The sequence below is a fragment of the Pinus tabuliformis genome, chromosome 5_2 (assembly GCF_031772625.1).
Source record: "Pinus tabuliformis cultivar Carrire ecotype Pingquan chromosome 5_2, CPIR1, whole genome shotgun sequence".
NCBI classification, from domain to species: domain Eukaryota; kingdom Viridiplantae; phylum Streptophyta; class Pinopsida; order Pinales; family Pinaceae; genus Pinus; species Pinus tabuliformis.
In genome coordinates, this window is record NC_142306.1 from 179,976,514 (window position 1) to 179,996,140 (window position 19,627).

General features: G+C 39.3%; 1 protein-coding gene across 2 annotated transcripts in view; it reads left to right on the top strand.

Moving 5' to 3' along the window:
* The window catches only part of TTN8 (Structural maintenance of chromosomes (SMC) family protein), a 315,922-nt gene that overhangs the window by 211,114 nt on the left and 85,181 nt on the right, over positions 1–19,627 (top strand). For both annotated transcript variants that reach the window (XM_089436139.1, XM_089436140.1), the window contains exons 11-12: positions 4,901–4,990; positions 5,084–5,292. In XM_089436139.1, coding sequence (XP_089292265.1) covers positions 4,901–4,990; positions 5,084–5,292 — 299 coding nt within the window. The remainder of the gene's footprint in view (positions 1–4,900; positions 4,991–5,083; positions 5,293–19,627) is intronic.

A 19,627-nucleotide genomic window follows, 5' to 3' on the forward strand; every position in this document is an offset into this window, starting at 1 on the left:
GTAGATCTATTGTTGTTGTTTGGAAATGGTTTCTTGATGTTCTTCCCGAGAGCCAGGCATTTGCATAGACCATCATTCTTTATCTGTCGTTCAGGAACCCTTGACACTATTTTACTTAATTTAGGCAATGCTCTAAAATGAAGATGTCCATACCTGCAGTGCCATAAGTCACTTGGATCTATTTCGTCATGTATTAATGCTTGATTTGGTTGACTCATATGTCTATACAGTCTTCCATCACGAATCTCGATAACTATACCATCATTTAGACTGGAGCCTTTTGACCACACAATTACTTTGCCATCCACAAAAGAACCATATCTCCTTTATCTTCCAAACAAGAAATAGAGACAACATTTTTTTTCAAACGTGGTACATAAATGACATTGCTGAGATGAACATCGCTACTAGATTTGAGCTCTATGAATGCCTGTCTAACTCCTTCAACTGCATAGGTGTTACTGTCTCCCAATTCAACCCTTTGAGACAACTTTTCTGTCATGCTTGAAAGATTCCTACGCTCTCCAGTCACGTGTCTTGATGCTTCACTATCTACCAACCACATGTTATCATTTGCAAAGGAACTTGTCAAAGCAGAATAGTGGAACAAATCTTTTTCACGTTTGGGCTTCTATGGTTTTTCATCTTCTTCAACTTCTGCTATGGAAACATGTTGTTTCCCTTTTCTTTTCTTGTTATCCATATTAGGACAATCTCTCTTGAAATGTCCATAGTCTTGACAACCATATCATTTTATCTTTGACAAGTCTTTCTTCTTCTTAGAGGAAGAAGATCCCTTTCTTGAATACTTATGTTAAGGTCCAAACTTCTTCTTTCCCTTGTTCTTGAAGCAGGCTGCAAGGGCTTGAATATCTTCATCTTGATGATCTCTAGTCATCAATCTTGCTTCTTCTTGAGCACATGATGTCCGTAATTGCTCAAATGAAGGAGCTTCTTTCCAACTGCTTATGCCTTCTGCAAATCCATCCCATGATCTAGGGATACCATTGAGTGTTGTAGTCACAAGTTCTTGATCGGGAATTGATTATGCAATAGTTTGAATTTGATCTCTGATTTACGAAATCCTCACAAAGTATGAGGCCATAGTGTCGTCATTAGTCATTTTTGTATTTCAAAGCTCATTCTTGAAAGTCATGGGTTGAAGATGTCCATACCTGCAGTGCCATAAGTCACTTGGATCTATTTCGTCATGTATTAATGCTTGATTTGGTTGACTCATATGTCTATACAGTCTTCCATCACGAATCCCGATAACTATACCATCATTTAGACTGGAGCCCTTTGACCACACAATTACTTTGCCATCCACAAAAGCAACCATATCTCCTTTATCTTCCAAACAAGAAATAGAGACAACATTTTTTTTCAAACGTGGTACATAAATGACATTGCTGAGATGAACATCGCTACTAGATTTGAGCTCTATGAATGCCTGTCTAACTCCTTCAACTGCATAGGTGTTACTATCTCCCAATTCAACCCTTTGAGACAACTTTTCTGTCATGCTTGAAAGATTCCTACGCTCTCCAGTCACGTGTCTTGATGCTTCACTATCTACCAACCACATGTTATCATTTGAAAAGGAACTTGTCAAAGCAGAATAGTGGAACAAATCTTTTTCACCTTTGGGCTTCTATGGTTTTTCATCTTCTTCAACTTCTGCTATGGAAACATGTTGTTTCCCTTTTCTTTTCTTGTTATCCATATTAGGACAATCTCTCTTGAAATGTCCATAGTCTTGACAACCATATCATTTTATCTTTGACAAGTCTTTCTTCTTCTTAGAGGAAGAAGATCCCTTTCTTGAATACTTATGTTAAGGTCCAAACTTCTTCTTTCCCTTGTTCTTGAAGCAGGCTACAAGGGATTGAATATCTTCATCTCGATGATCTCTAGTCATCAATCTTGCTTCTTCTTGAGCACATGATGTCCATAATTGCTCAAATGAAGGAGCTTCTTTCCAACTGCTTATGCCTTCTGCAAATCCATCCCATGATATAGGGATACCATTGAGTGTTGTAGTCACAAGTTCTTGATCGGGAATTGATTATGCAATAGTTTGAATTTGATCTCTGATTTACGAAATCCTCACAAAGTATGAGGCCATAGTGTCGTCATTAGTCATTTTTGTATTTCAAAGTTCATTCTTGAAAGTCATGGGTTGAGCAACATTCTTAATAGTGTAGATATTTATTAGGGCATTGTACATCTTCTTGGAGGTATCATGCTTTGCAATGTATGGAATGAGATGGTTTCTAATGGAGCCTACTATTAGACTCGTGGCAATGATGTCATCCTCCTTGAACTTCTCTTTTCCAGCTGCATTAGTTGTTTCAATAGTCTTTCCTGTCACAATATCCAACACTTTGTTTTTGGCAAGAATAAGATCTATTATGACTTTCCAAGCTTTGAAATTTGATGCTCCCTCTAGATTGTTTTCAGATTTCATGGAGGAAGCCATAGATGCCAATGTACAAGAAGGATTTTAATAAAATGCTCTCTCTAGGGTTTCTGCAAGAGTGATCACAATGTACCTTCCTTTCGTCAACAAGGCTCTGATACAATGTTGATTTTCTAGTGCAATTAGGGTCAGTGTTCCATGGGGACTCGCCCCCCCTAGGGGTCTAGTTTCCTCGCTCCCCTGCGCTCCGGGGACTTGGGGACAAGTAGGGGTCGTTTCCCCACGCTCCCAAAAATGAGGAAACTCGGGGGGACGTGCCAGGGGGTCGTTTCCCTTTCCTGAGGGGGCGTTTCCGAAAAGGGGGACGAGAGGGGAGGAGGGGGGACGAGAACACGTTTTAATTTTTAAAACGAAACTAAAATTTAATTAACTTAAAACTAAAATTTAATTAACCTTAAAACTAACGCTCTTAACACTTAAGCGTAGGGTTTCATTGTTTCAAACTTCAGTTTTATTATGTTATAAAGCCGCAAACTAAGACCTCACACCCACACACACACAGTGGAAGCCTGAGACCTCACATGCACAGCTGAGACCTCGCACCCTCATACGCACAACGGACTCTTGAAAATTTTGACTCTTGATGTATCAGACTTGACTTTAATCTTTTATAATTCTATAAAATTTGGACTCTTGATGTATGATGTATCAGACTTGACTTTTATAATTTTATGCCAATATTGAATATTCACTGTTCAGTATTCAATGTTCATAGTAGGAAGTGGAACATCAATATGGTTTAAACTTTAAACTTTAATCATAATTTATGATGTATGATTATAAATTAGAATTTTAAATTTATATGATATTAGATAATGATATTCAGATCAATGATCATGCTTTGAAGCTTTTCAATTCAAACTCAATTGTCATAGTGGACTCAATTAATAAATTATATTTTATATTTATAAGTTTTTAAGACCCTGAAGCTCCCCCACGTTTCCTAAAAAATGGTGGGGAGCTTTTGCATAGGCCGCTCCCATGCCCCCTCGCTCCCTCGCCCCCTCGTCCCGGAACCTTGGTGGAACAATGATTAGGGTTAGCACAATATTTTTGAAATTCTGATAATTACTTTTGATGTAGATAATTTTTCAACTTATTCCAATATATCATTCAACAATTTTACTTCAGGAATCCAACAGTAAAGAACAATGGAATAATGGAGATCACAATGCGCAAAAGGGAGACAAGATTTACCCTGAGAAAACCCACTACAGGGAAAAACCCAACAACCTTTTCAATAGAGAAATTCTTCCTGTTCAATGAGAGTCACACCTAGAGCTATGGTCAAATCTAGTCTTCTCCTCCAAGTCAAGTCACCCAACACTAATCTTGCAATTTTCTCTTGATCTTGCACTTTTAGAATTTCAGCCCTTCTGAAATAGCCATTTTCCTATAATTTCGGTCCTGCATCAGTTGCCCCGGTAGCCAAGAAAAATTTTGGTCCCCTGCAACGATTGGCCCAAAAACTGCGAATCACAGAGAGAGAGAGATTCCTCCACACGTGCGAGTTGCAAGAGAGAGATAGGAGAGAAAATTCAGCCTTCTTCTTCATGCTTCTTTGTCCTTCGCCCACTTGCCCAGAAAGTGGCTTTAGAGAGGAATGCGAATTACCCAAATGAGGAGGTTGAACTGCCTTTATATAGTAGTTTGTCTAGGGTGAAAGGATGTGTCTTTTGGCTAGGGCCGACTTGACTTGGAGAGAAGCTGACTTGTCACTTTTGGAGCCAAAATTTTTTATTTCAAAAATTCAAATTTACATATTTTAAAAGTCACATTGGGACTTTGACTCAAAATAGATTTTCCTTTGACTCAGGCATTTATAAATATGCTTTAAAATGATAAATATAATTACATCAAATGACCAAATGTACATTATGAAGACTGACCATAGTTACAAATTCAACACAGCCTGGGGCAAAGTATCCTTGACCATCACTGAATCCTCCTGGTTGCATGGATACTTGTTGTCATCTGGTCCTTTTTCGGGTTCATGGATGGCATCGAGAAAAGACTGGTACTTGTCACTCCAGGATGGTGTTTTGGATGGGTTGTCTCTTTCTGAGTCTTTATAAACTCGGCAGGCCATCATTTCCTTGGTGTGCCAATACAGGTCGACCATGGGAAAACATAAGGTCGTTTTGCAGCTGATGCTTACGATATAGCATCCTGTTTAAGCTACAGTGTCTATTTTGAGAATTTGATAGCTTAGGAATATTAGTGATTCGTATTGTCAGTTTTAGGCAGTGATGTAGAATTATTGCTTTCATCGTTTGATTCCTTTGAAATAACTTTGACTACAATATAAATATTCCGCATGAGCAGAGTGCCAAAAGCAAACACAAATTAGATATTTTCTCTTTTCTTTCTGTCATATTACATTATTATGTTCTTCTCTAACAACAATATCTGTGGCAGAAAACTATAGAGGGAAAACTATCAAAATTGCAGCAGGAGAGAGCAAATATTAAAGTGGAGATTGACCGACTGAAACCTGAGCTTGAAAAGGTAGCTCCTCATGTTTTCTCAAACTGGCCTTTTAAATGTTTCTAGCATTGGCATGGATTTGGTTCTAATGACATACATTTTTTGCATGTCCAGTTGAAAGGACTTACTGCCAATAGAACCAGGAATATTACAAAGATTGAGAACAGAATTAATGAGATAGTGGACAGAATCTACAAAGATTTCAGTGAGTCAGTAGGAGTAGCAAATATTCGTGAGTATGAGGAAAACCAACTAAGGGAAGCACAAGAGCTTTCTGAAAGAAGGCTTAAGCTGAGCAGTCAGATGTCAAAACTGAAGTACCAGTATGTATTCTCAAATGCCGTGTTACCTTGAGCTGCTCTGTGCTAACATGCTATTTTTTAATTCCGATTACTGAACATTCTGTATTTTGCCTTTGGTATTGGTCATTGCTAAAATGTACATGCATTTATGTTTGATATGATCTCTTTCATTGATTGTTTGATTCTCCCTGCAAACTTTAGACATCTTGATCTGTAGCTTTCTGCAGAAAATGGTATTGTTAATTCCAAATCAATTGCCTCTTTATATTCTTCATCACTGTATGTCTGAAAAATCTTGGAGGCACTGTCAGGTTTATAGACTTCAGAGAATTTGGTGTGAGTTCTTCTACACCCTCCTAGGTTTGCACGTATGGTGATTGCCATTTCAAGGCTATCTGTGCAAGATTGATATAATTTTCCGACTACTGTTTTTTCTGTTATGGTTCTAACTGGAGTTGCATAAGAGTTAAGATTCCAAACTGCTTTTCTAAATGCTTGATCATTGTTCTTTCTAGGATTGCATGATTTTATAGAAATTTCTCATCGATAGGTATGAATCACATTGCATCAATATATATCTTAAGATGAAGCCCTATTAGTAGATGCATGCCTGATGTAAGTTCCAAAGCATGCATGTACAAGTTTACTGAGAAATTGAAACTATATTAATGTCTTTGGATGCTCAAATACTATTAATGAGTAGAGGAAAAGTCATCAAGTGTTGATTTTTGCAAAGGTCTTCTTAGCTGAAAATTACTTCTAATGATTTGATTTTTTTTATTACATAGAAGACATCAACAGTAGAAATATTTATGATAGTAGGATCATAAGAGAGCCAAACACATGAAACACAGAATTTTTGTTAATTTTAGGCAACAATGGTATGTTTTATGCTTTGGAACAATTTTACTTCAATTACTTTATGAGCCCAATATCAATTTCAGTTTAGCAATCACATAAACATGTAAGTAAAATGCTGATAGAACATAAACATAAACAGTAGAAGACAAGCCAAGACAAGAGGACACAAGATGTGGCACCAGCCAGGGACAAACCCCAATGTGGGGAAACCCTTGATCAAATCTTCTTTTAGTCTTCAATAGTTCAGCAGAGAGAGATAGTACAATTTACAAATTCTGATAATTTATAACAGCAGCAAAAGAGCCCTAACCAGAAAAGTCAACGCTGGTCAACAGGGCAGATTTCTTCCTCAATTCAGCTCGGTCAAACCCAGTCAACTTTGGCCTCCAACAGCAAGTCTAATCAGCCCAAAACAGTCCGAAAAAGTCCAGTCAAAACTGGTCAACAAAAGTCAACCCTGTGGCCAGCCCTAGTACAGTCAATGCTGGTCAAAATGGAGGTTATATTGCCTTGGTTCTTGTGCCCAGATCTGCAGCCTGCTAAGACAAAATTCCTCCACCCAAAATCACATCAAAAACAGGTCAACGCTTGGTCAACGCGCTCAAAACAGCCTCTGAAATTTTCGGTCAAATCTGGTCAACGGTGAAACAAAAAAACCCACCCTTCCCTTCGCAGGTGTGGAGAGCAGCTTCTGATTTTTGTACCCAATCAAAGTAGGGGAGAGAAGATGAGTGAGTCAAGTGTGTCCAAATGAGGAGGGGGCATCATGTATTTATGGGCTAACATTGAGGATGAATAGATGTGACTATTGGGCTTTTGAGCCTACATGAGTTTGCTGGCCGACCTTGACAATTTGTCCATAATGAAAATAAATTCTTAACTTCATTTGTACATCTCAGAATGGGATGATTTTTAGATCAATCCTACACCTCTCGGAGAGAGGAATCCTAGAAAAATATGAGCTGTCATAAATAAGATGACCCATGTGGAGTTTGGCCCTAGCTGCCAATTTTAACAATTTTACCATGGGAAAACCCACTTGGGGAAAAAAACCAGCAACCTTTTCCTTAAGAAATTAGTCAATTGAACAAGAGATACAATGTGATTTTCCAGTCAAAAACAAAGTCAAACTGACCACAACCACACCTACGTCAAACCTGGTCAACCAGAGACAAATTTCGGCCCCCTGAAATCTCGGCCCTCAGAAATCGGTCTGCTGCTGCTTCAGAAATTAGGTCTGCCTGAATTCTCGACTTGCCCTTTAAAGTTTAAACTCGATCCGTCCTTGTCTTTCTCCTCCTTCGCTTGAACATAAGTTAACCTTTTCTTGAACAGAAGTAATCCGAATTGCCTCCCAATTGATGAAGTCTAATGGGTATATCTAGTGATTGCATGAACCCGAAGTGGTGTGTCCAAAGGGTCAGGCCGACTTGACATTCTTGGAGCCAAAAATTCAAATTTAGAAATTCAAAAATTCCCTCTTTTTAAAGCTGACATAAAGAATGTGTCTTGGATTTATTATTACATATATTTGAAGGGCCAAAATATTAATTATGAAAACTGAGCATAGCAACAAAATTCAACAAGAAGTGAAGTACATCTAATGAGGAAGTGCTTGATTCATTTGTTGAGAAATTTTAAGTGTAAAAGAAATAGAAGAGAAAAATGAGGAGAGGGGTAAGATAAATGTATTAATGTCCAACATGTCGCCCAATGTTGGTCAGACTCGAGTGCAACAAATGTGAAATAGTTGGAGTGTGAAAACAACACCTATCTCCACTCTATTAATGTTGGTATACGAGCAACCATATTGAAACATTTACACATGGAAAGATCATATAAGAACCGAATATCCATCAAAGCTTACATTGTATAAATTACAATATTAATACATCACACACTCTCTTACTTCAATACAATACATGGCTTCTCATTATATGGCATTGAGGTGCTCATAACAAAATTTTCAATATGGCTAATTGGTTCAACCATTTCCATATGTAAAAATCTCCATAATATATTTGTAAATATCTCCATAAATGTCTTAGCTGATTCCATGTGATCTCTATCCCTAACATTTGTCATTGTCCACTTCTCTCATCATATGTAGACTTTCTTAAATATTAATAATTTCATTATATATCATCAATCATCTTCTGCACTCTTCATCATCGTCAATCTTCTTCATCTTCATTTGTATCTTTGATTGCCATTATCTCTTTGTATCAATATGAACTTCTTTCTTTGATAATTCTGGATATTGAGTCAATCATATGGGCTGCATCATTTTCATATAAAGGATTTCTTTAGCTTACCCTTCACCATCCCATGTGTTTTCTATGGATTACCCTTCAACCATTACATCATACTCAGGGTTTTCCTAGCTTGCCCTTAACCATTACAATTTCAAAGTGATTTATATCATCAAGTAGTTTTCGCTTACCATGAACCATTCATTACATCAAGTGGTTTCAGCTGACCACAAACTTCCATCTGTCATTATGAAGTGGGTTTTGGTTAATAACAAACCTTCCTCTACAAAGTGGTTTTTGGATTACCATGAACCATTACAAGAAGAATACTTATGCTTCATTTGGCTCAAGAAATGACTCAATAAATTGACAATTATTTCCTTAACATGTTTGAATTTTAAGGATCAATTCATAAACTTTAAGTTGGAGATATTGTTGTACATTTGAAGACTTTACCTTGTAAAATATTTTGAACAATAGAAGTAATTTTCTGCCATCCAAGCACGTCTATCCAACCACATTGTACTTGTATATGAGGGTTTGATATTTCTCTATTTCAACACTTGTGAATTTGTAAGGCCACAAACACGACAACAATATAAATTCCAACTCTCAACGTGTATATGTCCTTTTATGCCACAATGATTGCATTGTTGTTCTTGCTTCTGCCCTTGATTCATTGTACTTTTATATGTAGATGGTTCACCTATTGTCAATGTTTCTGCCTTCACAAATTTGATATTTGCATTGCTCGTTTGACCTTCATAAATCTGGCCTTCATTTTTGTGCCTTGGCCCTCAACACATATTTGTATGGGGTTTCTGAATGCCTTGACCTCTTTTACCTAATCCCTTGCCATCAAAGCCCATTTTATTCAAAAGTTTGGCACCAATTCATTTAGTATGTTTCTCAAAATAACCTAGTTCATCATCTTCATCTTTAGAAATATCACTAGGATCAATATTCAAAGCCTCAGAACAAGAGAGAAACATATGTACATTATTGTCAATCAAATGACAAGTATCAATAGAACTAGCAATCTTTTGAATTAGTTCATTAGTATCTCAAATTTTATCACACTAGGGGGAGAGGAGACACTGAGAAGTGCTTGATATTTGGGAGAAGATCTTGGTTGGCTAAGGCATAGTCAACAACGTTGTCCCCTGCACACCCCCCATTATTGGGGAACCAAGTAATGTAGCCTGAACTCTGAAAGGAAGGAATACCATTTAGGATCAATAAGCCATAAGATTCACTTAGCTTGTCGTAACCTGTCAAGAGTCTAGAAATTGAAAAGGTCATCATTGATAAAAATGAAGAAATTTCTTTCCTCAAGAATCACAATCAAAACCTAATTGCGAATATGCACATATTAAGATGTTAGAAAGTGAAAAGAAGTTGTCACCAACAACACTGGAATGACTTGCAAGGAATCAATGATAAAAAAAGACACTGTTGTAAATAAATAATAATTAAAATAAAATAATTAATAATTAATTATAATAAGTCAAGACTTAGGTCATGACTATTCAGAAAAGGTTCCCTAGAGGTTGATGCAGCTAAAAGAAAAAGAAAAAGCATAATTTGGTCACACTCAGCAGGAAATGTACCATAAAATGCAAAAGTTGGCCGGGGCATACACATTTAGCACGTGGGAAAAAGCAAAAGATGAGCTCTACCCCTATCATTATGGCCATCACCCTGGTTCCTAGGGTCCCTTATATTGACCCCTTTAATCATTAAGGAACTCGTGTGTGAAAATTCCAAACTGGAACCCTATTGCAGCATCTGGAAATTATTCTCTTAATTGTTAATTTTATTTAACAATTTATTTGCTGTTTGCTATGGCAAATATTGAATAAATCACACTACAACCTTCAGAAATAAAATAATGTGGAAGAAAATAAAATGCTGGAAGTTTAGAAATGCTACCACACACACTTAAAAATAACACATTTATTTTTGGACAAATGTCCCCGGGAAAACCTAATGCGGGAAAACCGATGCAGTAGCTGAGGGTTTTATTATTATGCAGCAGTGAGAAACTTTGAGTACAACTGTATGCTGAAATCTGGCAATCTTACAGAGAAAACACTGGCAAAAATCTGGTGAGAAAATTTCCTCACCCCACAGGGAAACTCTCGGCATGACTTGCCTTCAGAAATTCAACCATCTGACCCTCTGCATAAGCCTTTGTGTTGCTTTGCGCAACTTGTTAGATGTCTAGCCTCAAAGTGGTCCCTGATGAAGTTGTTCTGCCTTTTGTTGACTAGAAAGACACTTCTCCGACACTTTGGGACTCCTTCCCGGCCTCTGGAACTGAAAACGTCAATCCCACTCAGAAATTCGACTTTGCCTCTAAAAGCTATTGCGCTGCCCCAGCGTTAGCCTCTTTGTGGCTCTCCCGCCTCTCTGCAAATGCACTCACTGGATCTAGAATGCCTCCTCTAGCCTCAATGTCTTTCCGCCTCTCTCATTGCTTTGATCTCTAGCTCTCTCTCCGACAACTCACTGCTGCTACTCTGGAAATTGATTTGCTTAGAAACCGAACTTCTCAATTGTTATCTCCATCACCACATCAGCCTCCTCTTATAATCCTCTGTTGGAGCATCAACGATGTTAAACACAATAATGGCAGAGGCATAATATGAAGGATAAGCCTTGAATTCATTATTATTCACAACGATATATATTTACAGTACATTGGAGTGACCCTTGGTTTCATATTCCAAATGGTCTCTTGGAATCCCTTTGACTGTTCAGCTTCCACACCAACCCTTATAGGATTAGGTGTCCAACATTCCCCGCCTTAATCCAAAGGGGTATGTGTGAGTCCAAGAAGAGAGTTGTAATAAAAAATGTGCAACAATGCATGGTAGCACTAGGCTGAATGTGCTCTTTGAAATGTTGGCATAAGGTGGTGGTTTAAGGATGAGCACCAACACTGGAACACTTAGTGCAGTTCCTGTAACTCTTCCCGAACTGGCATGAAGTTGACGTCTTCTGCTAGAGGAAGTGCTCCCGATGTTTTGAAGAGGGACACCTTCAACTTGGAAAGGGAGGTCTCACACCACATAAAAAGGGAGAACCTCAACCTAAAAAGGGAGGTCTCAACCTACGGTGGTTTAAGGATGACCACAAATTCTAGAATGCTTAATAGAATTCTTGGAACTCTTCCAGAACTTGTAAGAAGCTAAAGTCTTCTCCTAGAGGAAGTGTCCACAATTCTTTGAAGAGGGAGAAGCTCAGCCTGAAAAGGGAGGTCTCACCCAGCATAGATGGTTTAAGGCCGACCACCAACCAATGGCATGCTTAGGGGCATCTCTGTCTTTGGCTACAACTTTGAATTTGGTATGGCAGGTTGTGGCTTAGGCTCGCTTGATGTGGCTTTGAAGCTTATATATCACCATCACTTCCCCCCCTGTCAGATACAAGGTGAGAAGATGAAGAGATCTTAGCTGCAAGACTTTTCAATATTCGAGAACAAATCCTGTTGTATGAGCGAAATATCTTCTTGGCTATTGAAGCCCATTGCCAAGAAGCAATCCATCCAAGATGAATCTTTGTTCTTGCAGGAGGCTTGTTTTTGAAGCATCCATTTGAAGAATGAGTGTGCTAACCACAATGCTTGCATGGGTGAAGATCAAAACAATGATCTTTCACATGGCCAACTCGATCACAATGTTGGCATTTGACAACTTTTGGCTGCGAATGTGGAGGAGAAAAATCTCGAATAGGTGAAGGTGAACTGTCATAAAGAAATTCAACACTCTGAAACTGGGTGGGCTTTGAGTAATATGGAATATAAAAGGATGCCTCCTTATCATATCCAAGACCTGTTCTGTGCTTGTTGTGGACAAGCTCTTCCCAAGGTCTAATGATGGGCTTGGGAAATGCAGATTGAACTTTGGCATCTGCATGCAAATTTACTCCTTCATTGGCACTGAATCTGAATGAACTTCAACTTTATATTCTTGCTGCTGATGGGAGTCTGTCTCAATGTTCTGAACAGAAATAGGGTCAAAATGATGACTCCATTGTTGTAATTCTGCTCCTTGAAGCTGAGTCAAGCTCCAAAAAATCTACCTTCTCCTGTGTATATTGCAGACCTGTTTTAATATCACAGAGAGAGTTCTTGCTAAGGTTTATCATCCCATCGTCTTAGTATTCACAACCGCTGATTCCATACATTCCATGTATTTCAACGTTGTCCATATAGTACATTGAATCCTCCACGTCTACTATAAAACATTGCGCCATTGATACCTCCTCACACAGTTATATAATACATCGCATACCCCTGCATCTCTCAAACTTGGTTATATATTATACCATACCCATACCATCACGAGTCAGTCTTCTCATTAGTTGCAGCCCTGCGGTCCTAACTACCCTATGTCATACTCGTAGTCTCGACATGGGCCACTCTCTTTGCACCAACTTCAATACCATTGTTAACTCCGCCGCTCCTACCACTGGTTCTCAAACATATATCTAACCCCAGTGACGTTGTTGTTTGAATCTTCACATATCACAGTGGAAGGACTATTGTATCATATACCCAAAAGCAGTGCAGGCGGTAATGCCGCAAATGGTAATCTACCGTTTCACATCCAGTAAATCAGATTTGGTGTTGATTGACGAAACATTGTTTGTAATCACCACCAGCAAAATATATGGATATAATATGATCTCCAAAACTTGCGCATTGCATTTGTCAGGGTTTAGCATTCAGGAGTTGCCTCTGACACCATTCAGGAGTCAAGTATATATGTTATATAAATGAGCAGCTTGGAGTCAACCAACATGGAATTTCTAATCATTACATATGCTTATTCGTACAACTTAAACTTCAACCCAACATCATGAAAATCAAAGGCGGTACTTTACAGTAGATACCACAGCGGAGTCGAAGGCTGTATTAACATATGGACAACGATTGGGAGGAGTATTATATATACCATGGACTAGCATATATGTGAGCGGTGAGATTTACAGGATGTCAAATGCAATAGTGAGCCGACATGGAAACATAAGGAGATCACAATGGTATACGTAGCGGTGTGATGGCCACCACCAATACATTTGCCATACACTGATTTCAATATATAAACCAGTCTTCAAACAAAGTATAGCACAACGCACAGTCTAAAAAGAAGAGTTGGCATACCATTCACCACAGTCACAACGCCTTCTCACCGCAATACATCACTTCCAGGCAGCAAACCTTCGACACTCTCATGCTTTGGTAGAAACAAGAGTTATAAGTCTAAAATGCGACTTGTGCTCTGATACCATGTTAAACACAATAATCGCAGAGGTAGAATATGAAGGATAAGCCTTGAATTCATTATTATTCACAATGATATATATTTATAATACATTGGAGTGATCCTTGGTTTCATATTCCAAGTGGTCTCTTGGACTCCCTTTGACTATTCAGCTTCCACACCAACCTTTCGAGGATTAGGTGTCCAACAAACGACCAATATTAAAACACAATCGATGGCTAGGATCATCTCTGGATCAATCCGTGTGAGTTTCTAGATGATTCTCCCCTTGACTTAAATAATATTGATTAATTAACCATATTCCCTAAGTTTAGACTTAGGAAATATTTAAAAATTGGTTAATAATCTTATTAAGTCATTTCTAGGCAGAATTTCCAGAAATGATTTCTGGGTTTTCGAGATCTCATGTATTCTAGCCTCTCCGCAAAATTTCAAGGCTATAACACATCTGATGCTACAAAAACTAACACTCCCTCTTAGTGAGGAATGTGTTCTAGTGCCGCACTTCCTGCCACAACACCTTGTCTCTGCATCATCTCCTGTTACGCTGCCGATGTCTGGCCATACTGCCCACCAACCACTGCGCAACTCTGATATACACTGCATCTGTGCTGCTGCTGACACTGCCATACTATTGCCAACACTGCAACTCCCTCTCATCTGTTGCTGTTGCAAATGCAACATCTGCAACTAAAGAGCTTCCAAAATATTGAATCAACTATGATAAGTATAACACATCTGTCACTCGAGTCTTTCACTGTTGCTAGTATCTGCACTATCATTGAAGAATCTGCGTTATTGCTAAGTCTGTATTGCACTCCTGACTGCTACTAGTCTTTTCAACTGTCACTCGTTCTCTAACTGCATCAAATGCCATTGATCCATCCTGCTACTGAGTACTATGGGCCCTAGTAGCAAGGCATTGATCCATGAGGTGGACTCCTCAAGGATCCTGCCCATCTGTAGCACTCTGGGGCTACAACACCAAGTCACCCCACCTCACTCTTGGACGTATATCGACAAACATAACAAAGTCTTCCTCCAGCCTGAAGGAAGGCAATTGATTTCTGCAGAAGCTACCTGTTGGTCTTGCCTCTCCTCCTTGTCTTTCTTCCTGAGAGGACATTGGGTACTGTAGTGACCAAGCTCACCACATCTGAAGCACTTGACCTTCGACAAGTCCTTCTTCTTCTTCCTCTGCTCCCCCTGTCCCTCTCTGGGACCCTTAGACACGAGGGCCAGATTCTCCTCCTCCTCCACCTGCTTCGATCTGCTACTGCTGCCACCGATGGAGCTCTTCAATAGAGCTCGTCTCAACTCCTCATGCTGCAAATTGGCCCACATCCTGTCCCACGTTGGCATGGTACCTCTGCCCAAGATACTTTGGACGAATACCTGCCACTCCTCTGAGACATTGTTGAGTGCCAATCACACTAGTTTCGTGGGTTGAGGTGTTGCCCCAACGATTGACAACTGGTCTTGGACCTCCTGAATTCTAGTGAGGAAGGGATCTATGCCTTCCCCCTTCTGCATCCTGATGCATCTCAACTTCTCCTCCAAGTACATCTTCCGCTGCTCGAAAGTACCTTGGTATAGTGTGGAGAGAGTCTCCCACATCTCTTTGGCAGTTCCTTTGGCCGCTAAATGTGAGACAATATGATCCCAGACTTTGTCTAGGATCAACCGCTTCGCTTGTGCAATCTCCTTTATGTACTCTTTCAATTGATCTTCATCCATGGGAATTGCTACCACTGCATCAATATAGGCATTCAGGCTATATTCATCTAGAAGGAAGGACATTTTTGGCTTCTAGATGACGTAGTTGAAAGTTGCATCCAACTTGTCCTAATCACGAAGCCCAACAATGACCATCTCAATAATCTTTCAAAAACTTCCTCTTTCCTTCTGCTCAGTTGCTGCTCTGCTATTCACACTCCCCTCTAGAGTGAGAAGATCTGCTCACAACATCCGCTGATCTGCGAGGAAAAAAACGAACTTCTTGAGACTGGAAGTTCCATGAGGACAATTTTCCCTCTGTGTGTGCTGTTCTCTCCTCCACTCAATGTTGGCTCTGCTCTATCGTACTACTGCAAAACACTGCGTCCAAATAGAGATCTTCTTAACGAAAAATCTTAGCTTCTCACTCTGCCTCTGGAATTACTCGATCTAGTAGGATCAAATTTTTCTGCCTGTCACTTAGAAAAATCGAACCTAACTTGGCTTCCTGGCAGAACGACTGCGCTGCCCTTGAGAATTTCGGCCTACTACCCTTGCTGAGCAACAAAATTCCATTCCTTCGTTCTTGATCTTTCTAGGCAATCAATTGTGCTCTGATACAATGTTGTAGGAAGCTTCCCCAACCCCCCCGGTTCTAAGGCTCGAAGCGCGTCCCGTATGGATTCGTACAGGAAGCGTCCTTGGAAGCGCGGCTCCAAAATTCGGAAGCGCGGTTACGCCTGTTTTGGATGCTTCCTGGAAATTTCCGAAGCTTTCCTCCTAAGCGCGCTTCCGAATCTCCGAAGCGCTTTTCGTACGACGCTTCGGCCGTACGAAGCGTGGCGCTTTGGAGGGTGAAGCGTACGCTTCCTGTACGGTTCCGTACGATTCTACAACTAATTAAAAAAATTAAAAACATGAATTAGAGAAATGCTTTATAAGGAAAATTCATACCACAATGGACATACCTGGATAAGAGCATCCTCTAATTGCTCTAGTCACAACACTCCATCCTCCAAATTGGGCTCCTCTGGATTCTTGTCCCAAATCAACAGGTCTTTATTAGACTTTGCATCTTCACAGTAATGGGACAACAATTACAAGTTGTAATGAACATAAACCAAGCTCTCTGCCCAGTCTAAACTCAACTTATTCCTTTTAACACTGTGGATGAAAGAATAAGAGCTCCAACACCTCTCTGCAGAAGAAGTGTTTGCCACCTGTGATAGCACCCGCAATACCAAAGTCTGTAGAAGTGGAGTAGCCCCTCCATGCATGTTCCACCACTCAAGAGAAGAAAAAGTCTCTCGATCTCTAATTGCATGCATGTTCTCAAATGGACCAGTGTTAAGCGTATAGTTGCTCAACTGTCTTCGTACCAAGAGCCTCCTCCTCATCGGGGATTAATTTACTCAATGCAGCCATATATTTTTTGTGAACCTCTTGATCTTGGTGTGGTTTTCTCCTGCTTCTCCTTAGGTGCTGGTGTTGAAAGCCATGATGGATGATAGTATTTAGGTGTCAAAACATATGCTAATGCATGCAATGGAACATTTAGCATTTCCCATTGGTTTTCCACCTCTGCACGAATATAATTGTACAAGTTGATATTGTTGGCATTATGATACATATGTTGTACTTGATGGCAACCCACTCATCTCAGATAATAAATTATAATGTAGAGAAAAGTTCACGCACTTATATGCAGAGAAAAGTTTATTTCATGTAGAGAAAAGTTCACGCACTTTTATGCAGAGAAAAGTTTATTTCATGTAGAGAAAAGTTCACGCACTTTTATGCAGAGAAAATTTTATTTCATGTAGAGAAAAAGTTCACGCACTTTCATGCAAGGAAAAGCGCGTATATGTTGGAGAACTTACCTTTGGTCCATGGTAGTTAGTCCTTGGTATTTGAACCTATGGTTTTGGACCATGGTACCTCGTCAGAAGTGTTAATCCCAAGCATTGGGTTCGTGGTATTGGTTTATTATGGTTTTGGTCCGTGGTATTGCATCCAAATGTGTTGATCTCACGCACTTTCATGGTTGGTTCATGGTATTAGTCCAACAGTTTTTTTGATCCTATGGTTTTGGACCGTGGTGTTGTGGAAGGCCTAAGACTATAAAGGAGGAAGGAGATCATTTGGCAAAGTATCATCGAATGAATTGAATATCTAATAAGTGCTAGATTTGAAATATTTGTGATTGGGTTATGGTGCAGATCTGGATCTGAATGAAGGAGGAACCTTAGCGCATAAAGAAGAATAAGTTCTATTGATGGGTCATAATCTTTATGCTTGAATAATAGTATCTTTGTATGATTTTGATCTGTTATATGAGGCGCATGCTTGATCTATAAATTTGACAATCTGGGTAAATTAGTGTCTGAATATTTGAAAGAAGGAATTATCCTTTATAGATCTGCACGCAGGTTTCAGGTTGTTGAAGTAGCGTATATCTTTAAATTATGATCTAGCTGCCTCTGTCTATTGCTGCAGTATTCTGGGTTCAGAATTTGGTGTGTGGTCACTGTTACTGTGTTCTGGGTACAACTGTCAGAGAAGTGTTTACTTGATTCAGTGCTAATTGGGAAAAGGAAATTGTTTGATGCAGATATACTTGATGATTGATTGATTTTCATGGATCCAGTTTGAAAATTTATGAAAAGTGGTCCTTGAAAGAAAAGAAGTAGGGGGTTGTAACTCCCTTCTAGGAGAGAGAGTTGTAGCTCTCTGCAGGTTGCAGCCTGCGTACTGGTAAAGGACAGCACCAGTACAAAATCATTGTAAAAGGAGTTTCTAATTGAAAGAAGATAGAGACATATTGCAGCAGGTGGTTTTCACCCACATTGGGTTTCCACCTTATATCTGGTGTTCTTTGGTGTGACTATATGTTTTTCTTGTTCATGCTCATTATTTTATGGTACTGACATACAATAATTCAAAGTATAAATATATTGAAAAAGAATTAGATAATACTGATTCACCCCCCCTCTCAGTATTATTTCCAACAGATATCTCTAGGCTCAACAATGTCTTTAATCTGCCTCAACATGCTATCCATTTGCTCATACACCTCCCCAATTACTGGTCGATCTGAATCTCCAAACTTGATCATGTAATAAATTGGTTTGGTGAATTGCAAAACATATTTAACTTGTGACCAAAAGTAAATGTCAAGAACAGTGTCCAAATTAGTTGTAGAATCGTACGGAACCAGGTTCATGTCTTCTACAACTAATTTGGTATTTGGGATGTTTGTTTTGAGTATAAATGCATATATATATATATATATATATATATATATAGCAGATGCTTCCATAGACGCTTCGCTTCCTATATTTTTGGAAAATGACGCTTCTGCGTCCCCGCTTCCAAAAAACGTCCCCGCTTCGTGCAACATTGCTCTGATACCATGTGAAAATTCCAAACTGGACCTTATTGCAGCAACTGGAAATTATTCTCCTAATTGTTAATTTAATTTAATAATTTATTTGTTGTTTGCTATGACAAATACTGAATAAATCACACTGCAGCCTCCACAAATAAAATACTGCGAAGGAAAATAAAAAGCTAGAAGCTGAGAAATGCTATCACACACATGAAAATAACACAGTTATTTTTGGACAAAAGTCCCTGGAAAAACCCAATGCAGGAAAACCGGTGTAGTAGCTGAGGCTTTTATTATTATGCAGCAGTGAGAACATCAAAGTATAACTATATGCCGAAATTTGGCAATCCTACATTGAAAATACTGGCAAAAATCTGGTCAGAAATTTTCCTCACCCCATAGGAAAACTCCTGGCACGACTTGCCTTCAAAAATTCAACCTTCTGACCCTTTGCGTCAGCCTCTGTGCTGCTCTGCGTAGCCTACTTGACGTCTACCCTCAGACTGGTCTTTGATGAAGTCGTTCTGCCTTCTGCTGACTGGAAAGACACTTCTCTGGCACTCTAGTACTCCTTCTCGACGTCCTGAACTGAAAACGTCAATTCCTCTCAGCAATTCGACTTTGCCTCTAGAAGATGTTGCGTTGCCCCACTGTTAGCCTCTCTGTTGCTCTCCTGCCTCTCTGCAAATGCACTCGTTGGATCTGGAATGCCTTTTCCAGCCTCATTGTCTATGCTCCTCTCTCACTGCTTCGATCTCTAGCTTTTTCTCTCGTAACTGACTGCTGCTACTTTGGAAATCGATTTGCTTATAAATCGAACTTCTTAAGTGTTTTCTCCATCACCACAT